Source organism: Triticum urartu, chromosome 1 (assembly GCF_003073215.2).
Source record: "Triticum urartu cultivar G1812 chromosome 1, Tu2.1, whole genome shotgun sequence".
In the NCBI taxonomy this organism is placed as follows: Eukaryota; Viridiplantae; Streptophyta; class Magnoliopsida; order Poales; family Poaceae; genus Triticum; species Triticum urartu.
Genome location: NC_053022.1, coordinates 553451322 through 553457896, shown reverse-complemented (window position 1 = coordinate 553457896; position 6575 = coordinate 553451322). Strand labels below are relative to the sequence as shown.

Sequence of the window (6575 nt, the reverse complement as noted above, 5' to 3'; positions counted from 1 at the left end):
CATTTGATTTGGATTAAAGGGAGGAAGGGTCCCACCCTCCCTGAAACTCAGGGGGCGGAGAAGTTAATTTGCACTAAGGCCTCTATAAAGTCCTGTTGTTTGCCCGTGAGTATAGGATTATTGGTAGTGGTCCCACTTTGGTCAGGCATTGGCGAAGCTGCTGGCTTGCGTGGCCGGAGGGCCGGCCGTGGCTTCCACATGGTGCGGGTGGCTACGTTGGCTGCAATGTGGCCTGTTCCGTGGTGGCAGCAGGGGTGGTGTGGTGGACCATCTCGTTGGAGGTTGACCGCCGGTTAGCTCCGCGAGGTGCGGTTGGCTCCGACGGTCTCGGTGCCTCTTGCAAGATGGACAACTTTGTTGGCGGTGACAGTTGGTAGGCTTGCTGGCACTGGTGCGGGATGATGTGCGACCGAGGTGTTGTGGGAGCTGGGGTGAAGACCTTGTCTCGACCTTATGCCGTCACCAGCAATGGCGGCGGCCGTGGCCGTCCTAGACCTCCCTGGAGGCATCGCTTATTTGCTGCCGCACCCCTCCTGCACGGATCCGGCCGTCGCGTCCCCTCTAGATGAAACCCTTCATTTTGTGTTCCGACGATGGTGGCACATTGGTGTGTCGTTTTTCTACTTGGGGGCCTTGTCTCGGAGCTCTACATCAGCAAGCGTGAACGGTGGTTTGTGGCGATTGTGGAGTTCATACTTTTGTGACAAGGATGAAGGTCGGAGCCATGTCGGTGAGGCGGCAATGGTTGTAGTAGTCGTTTCTTCTTCGGTGTATCTGTGGTATTGCCTCCGTTTTTTGGTTGTTGTGGAGTCGAAGATGCTGGAGCGGAGCCCTCTGGTATACGGGCTGTAGGTGGCCCGTTCGATGATCTTCTGCGGCACCAACCGTGCCTAGATTTGTTCTTCAGAGTTCTCCGTCGGAGTCGGAGTTGCGCTATTTTGCAGCATGTGGCTGTGTTTTGCCCAGATCTTCATGGAGCTTCACGCGTCCGCGATGATGTGGATTGTGTCAACAATGCTGACGGCGAAGTCGGAGTTGTTTGCTCAGAGTTTAGGGGTGGCGATGATGCCTCTAGTGGAGGAGGGATCACGATGGCGCACACGTGCTGTCTCGTTGGGGCCCTCTTTCGAGCTTTGTGCATGGGATTTCTTATGTGTGCAGCTCAGCGTTTGTGATAGTTTTAGTCCGGTTCTTCATAATTAACTAGGCAATCTGGATTTCGCTTGGTTTTCTCTAATTAACTCAGCAACCATTTTGAAAAAAGAAAAACAATCTCTTCGGTAGGGGTTGACAAATGAGGATCCTCAAATCTTGGCCTTTGCACAAACAGAATATGCATAAAATTAGACAAATGTCTTTTCCATGTAGCCAACTAAGCCATACATTCTTATTCTTATACAATATCATCGAAACATTTTTTTACATATTAAATGGCAGGGTTTCTAGCGTACTTGCTTGCCATAAAATTCATGGAATTGACAAGGAAACATCCTTTTCCATACGTACAAAATATTAACAAAACATCTTTTACATATAATATGTGATGGACCGGAAATACTGAACTCCCCGCATTTATTCAAATTGACACTTGAGAAGTATTTCTTAGTGCTTGGCCTTCAAATAGATGATAATTATAGGATACTTGGCCTTCGCTTTCTTGAGGTGCTTTGAAATCATGCTGGCATAAACCATAAACAGATCATCAAGAATGGCCTCTCCGAAGTGTTTCTTAATCAGCGGTTCCGCCACCGCCCTTATGCACCTGGCAACATTCAACCCACTACTGCTGCAGCCCAACACGACATCATCGTTTGTGTCGTAGTCTTGTGGATCCCAGCTTGATTCAAACACACTCATGTGTTCCACATTGAAGAGATTGTTCTCCTCAACCACAGCCTTCACTTCGTCCATAGATGGCGCATAAAATGGAAGGTTGAAAGAGACCAGCTTCTCCTTCTCCACAAGGCCCTGCCACACGTTGCAGAAAAATAGTACTTTTTTTCAAAGCTTGTATGAATTCATATGCATGTTTTAAGATGCTAAATATAAATAGTTTTCCTCCCAAGATATCTCGTAGATGGATACCCGTAGTCACAATAACTTTAGACCATGCAGACTTGGACACACTTCTATTTCTCCTCAGCGATGTGTGCTATGCGTGGCTCCAACAATTCATTTGGGCACCACCCTTTACATTGTTTCCAACCGTATAGGTTCCAGCGCTCCATGGAAGGACCCTCTGCCGCCTTTATCCATTAGCTGTCATGCCTAAATATAATGTTATTGAGATTGGCCGCTGCCACTGCTAGCTAGGCATTAGAGTATCACGTCCTCTGCCTCCACTACGTGTCCAAGTTTCACAGACGTCACCAATTCGTGCTCTTAACCCGCATGTGGCCTTCAGCTACCATACCATCGTTATAGCTACCATGCCTATTGTTATCATTGGGCCAGAGACTGTAGAAGGTGGCATATATAATTTTATTTTCTTCCAGTTATTGTAAACTCTAGAAGTTCACATGAAATTTTTGAAATTTTATTAGATAATGATGTTTTAATATTTGGATAGTTCGACCCAAAATCTTTGAAAACCATTTGATCTTTTACTATTCTGAAAGTTTATGAGAAATTTCTAGAGTAGTTTCTTGTAATTTATGAAAGTTGTGTCTCGTAGAGGCTCATAAGAAATCTTGGAAATTTGCCGCACTATTTTGGAAGTTTAGAATTTGTTGAAAGCTCTAATTTCTGAAAGTCGAGCTTATGATTTCAAGCTACCTATGATGGAATCATAAAAATTTAAAGAATATTCGTCGAGACAATCCTTCTTTTCTCTTTTCCCGGTTCAATTTGTCTCTACGTTGAGTTGAAAAGGGATGCGGCCTTCTGGTCTCTCACTTGGTCGAACCACTCATGTCTCATTAGCAACGCTGATGGAAAATGATCATTGGGGAAGATTCGGGCGGGTGACAGCCTATTAGCTGCTTCCAAGTCCTTCATTCATAAGATAGCACTAGGAGATATATATACGAATTAGCATTCAGTCAGCACATTATAGAGCATACCTTCAGCACTAGAGAGAGAAGCGCTTGGGCGAGCAAGTCCCACATGCTGCTTGCTTCACCATGTAACAACATGTCTTTGCTCTTTCTGCCTAGAAATGTTAGAACCATATGCCCACCACGTACAAGTTCATTGAATCGCAGCGTCAGGAACAAAGACAGGTCCTTTTGGTACTCTTCTTGGTATAGTTTTATCACAGCTGGAGGAGTACTCTTGCCAATGTAGATGCTCTCTTCATTCAGGTAAGCACCTCTTGAAAGCTCATCCGGTACCTTTGGAAGCCATAAAGGAATTGATATAGTTATGTGATTAGTTGGACAAAATCAATATACTGGTATGTACAAATTTATTTTTCTTTAAAATTTCCAAAACCCCATGAATATATATTGCATCTATTCACAATGTTATTCAAAAATATGTTAATAAGCGACATGAAGAAATACAAATTTGCACAAATAGTAAGTCAATCTTTGATCGACACATTTGTTTTCTTGTGTGCAAGCTACAGCAGAAAAGACATACAGTAATATGTTAAACTTTATACACACGTGCTATATATATGTCCATATGTATACGTAAAATTGATTTTTGTAGGATTTGAAATACCTTTTTCTCCCCCGATGTAACAAAACCACGGTAACTGAACTGATATGAACCGTAATGAATGGTAGCGACCAGTGACAACTTTTGCACCTGGATAATTAGTCATTGGCTAATGCACTTGATCCCTAAAAGTGGCTTCTTTCTTTCAAGTTCAACAACCAATATTCCTTAGTATTTATCTTCTCTCAAAGTTTGGATTATCGTTTGAATTAAATTTCACCAGGGAATTGTAGCTGGATGAGTTGGATTTTGGCTAGCTCTTGTCATTTAATCCACCCACACTTTAGTTTGTCCATCGCATGCACTTCATTATTCTCTTAAGATCATCTTACATAGCAAGTAGCAAAACATGGGATACCCTCTTTTTTGATATAAGGACAATGGATAGCCATCTATAACGTCATGGTCAGCATATTTCTCGAAACTAATTCTGGTACTCCCTCCTTTTCTAAAAAAAAATATAGCGCGCCCGCGTTTCCCGAGGTTCAACTTTGACCATAAATTTAACCAACAAGACCGACTGTGGCGGGAGCAAAAATTATATAATTGAAAACTTCTTTTGAATACGAATTCATTGATATAATTTTTGCTCCTGCCGCAATCGGTCTCGTTGGTTAAATTTATGGTCAAAGTTGAAGCGCGGAAACCGAGAACACACTATATTTTGGAACGAAGGGAGTAGCAAGTATAGAGAAAAAAAATAAGGGATAACATGTAATTACATTCTAGAGTTTACATTCCTCTCGTTTCTCTAGTCGCAGTTGTCTTCTTGCACCTTGTGGCAAGACATGATTGTTTGGAAAAGTATATTAATTTTTTTCTCTTGCTAAGAAATGAGTGAGTAAATCATGTGAGTTTGTTGAAGAGATTCTCAAGCAGTTTTAACACGGGTTTCAGTTGAGCTCAAACAATGCCTCGAACTGGTTTGTACGCACGCACCTTGGACCTCCACATGAGGGAGTAGGAGGAATGGAAGAGGTGGACACTCCGGCATGGGAACAGCCTGGTGTAGAAAGAACCCGGCATCCCGGCCACGTAGTATTGCGGCCTCCTATCGGCGGTGAGCTCCTGCAGCCGATCCAGCGACCTGAAGACGAGGTTGAAGTCGTTCCCCGGCAGGTCGTTGAGGAAGAACTGCAACTCCATGGCTGCGGCAGGAGGGCGCTGCTCCTGCTCTTCTTCCCGGTTGTGGTCGGAGATTGTACCGATGACCTCCGACACAAGCAGCAGCGTGTTCGGCCCTGACGAGCAGCCTAGGTCGGCGACGACCATGGTGCTCTTGTCCGGCAGTGACCTGTACAGCTCCACCACGGCGCCCTGGAGCACCGGCCTGGTCTCAAGCATGGCCTTCTCCTGCTCGGGCGGGAGTAACAAATTAATTAATCGATCGAGCACCCTCTGGACGCAAAAGGCAATAAATGCATGCACTTTTTTCCCCAACCAGGCTCACAACAAATTCCATTAATTTCTTAACGGAAATATTCAGTACAGGTAGTTCAACCTAGAACAAAGCAGCTGAAGGAGAACAAGCATGCATGCATGGGACGGTAGTTACTTGGAGTCTGGAGTTGGTGGCGTAGCTGTTCTCTCCGTCGCCGTTGGCCATGTGAAGCCATTGCTCTACCTCCATGGCTAGCTATCACTTGCGAGTTGTGACTTCTTGTGAGGATGATTTAAGTACTCACGCAGACGGGAGGAGTCGTCCCCTTTTATAGGTATATCTAGCTAGGATCACTAGCAATAGATGAAGACGAGGACAAAAGTTTTGGACTTTTGCTTTTCTGAAAGCAATCTGCTGCATACAAATTCTTGGCTGACCACTGCATGGATGTCACGGCGAGTACCTCAGCACATAAAACGTACGGCTCCCTCCCTCAAATCAGGTCACGTGCACTCAATCGGATTGATTCTTCATAGCAGAATACTCTTCACGCGAGGAAATTGCACAAACCACCTACTTTTGGTGCTAGTGTTGCACATAACACCTATTTTATAGGTTTGTTGCACAAAACACCATATATTGGGGTAATTCACAGCTAGGTCTAATCCACCATTTGGATGTATCGACATGATTTCTGAAATTGGGTCCAGTTAGTAAGTACACTGGTGTCAGAAAAATGGCGGCGAGGATAAGAAAGCAACAGAGTGTATTCCTACTTCACTTCAAGTCCAGCCTCGACAAGAATGAATACGGTATATTAGTACGTGATGCCTATACTGCAACTTGGGATGTATTTGGATAATAAAACCCCATGGCGGTAATATTTTGGTGTGTGAGACTTGATGATGTCTGTAATGGCCATATGGCGACTACTTGGATGCTAAAGCCCAATGGCAACAATATCATCCATGTTTTGGTGCTACTGATCTTATTTTATGAATATTGTGGCTATTTATGAATCTTTTCAGATTTGTCTAGCAATCTTATGTTTTGTCATTCATAAGTTTGTGGTGTGGTACTAGTTAGATGTAACTAGTGATGAATCTAGAAAGTTTCAGCTGATTTGGATCACATTATAATGAGATATTGGTAGTTTATATTGGCTCGTATATTTTCTTTACTCAAAATTTAAAATTTTCAAAAGAAATGCGAAACAATTTCAGTAAATCACACCTGTATCCAATACTATTCTGGAAAAAACACAGCTCATTTGGACCAATAGTTTGTGAGATATTTGCAACGTTAGTTGGCTCGTTCAATATTTTTCTCAAATTAATATTTTTTTAAATGCAAAAATAACTCCCAATAAATCATACATGCACTCACTAATATTTTAGGAAAAATTCAGCTCAATTCGAGCAAAGGATTGTGAGATATTGATAGTTCTAGTTGGCTATTGATGTGGCTGGTTTTTTGCCACCGGTGCACTTACACACTAGACCCACTTGTTAGCAATCATGTTAACACACAC

General features: G+C 43.3%; 1 protein-coding gene across 1 annotated transcript; it reads right to left on the bottom strand.

Annotated features, from left to right (window-relative positions):
- Window positions 1–1456: 1456 nt before the first annotated feature.
- On the bottom strand, window positions 1457–5010 carry LOC125539039 (anthranilate O-methyltransferase 2-like). Its single transcript, XM_048702404.1, has 3 exons — window positions 4603–5010; window positions 3063–3332; window positions 1457–1968 (listed from the first exon to the last, which is right to left on the bottom strand). The coding sequence occupies exons 1-3, from the start codon at window positions 5005–5007 to the stop codon at window positions 1603–1605; spliced, it is 1041 nt and encodes a 346-aa protein (XP_048558361.1). The 5' UTR covers window positions 5008–5010; the 3' UTR covers window positions 1457–1602.
- Between the last annotated feature and the right edge of the window lie 1565 nt (window positions 5011–6575).

What these genes read in the sequence shown, in the direction of transcription:
- LOC125539039 (XM_048702404.1), bottom strand. Translation starts at nt 5,007, where the DNA reads ATGCTTGAGACCAGGCCGGTGCTCCAGGGCGCCGTGGTGGAGCTGTAC. An exon ending in CCCTCATGTGGAGGTCCAAG is followed by an intron (nt 3,333 to 4,602) that starts GTGCGTGCGTAC and finishes TGGCTTCCAAAG; the next exon opens with GTACCGGATGAGCTTTCAAG. An exon ending in TTCTCTCTCTAGTGCTGAAG is followed by an intron (nt 1,969 to 3,062) that starts GTATGCTCTATA and finishes AACGTGTGGCAG; the next exon opens with GGCCTTGTGGAGAAGGAGAA.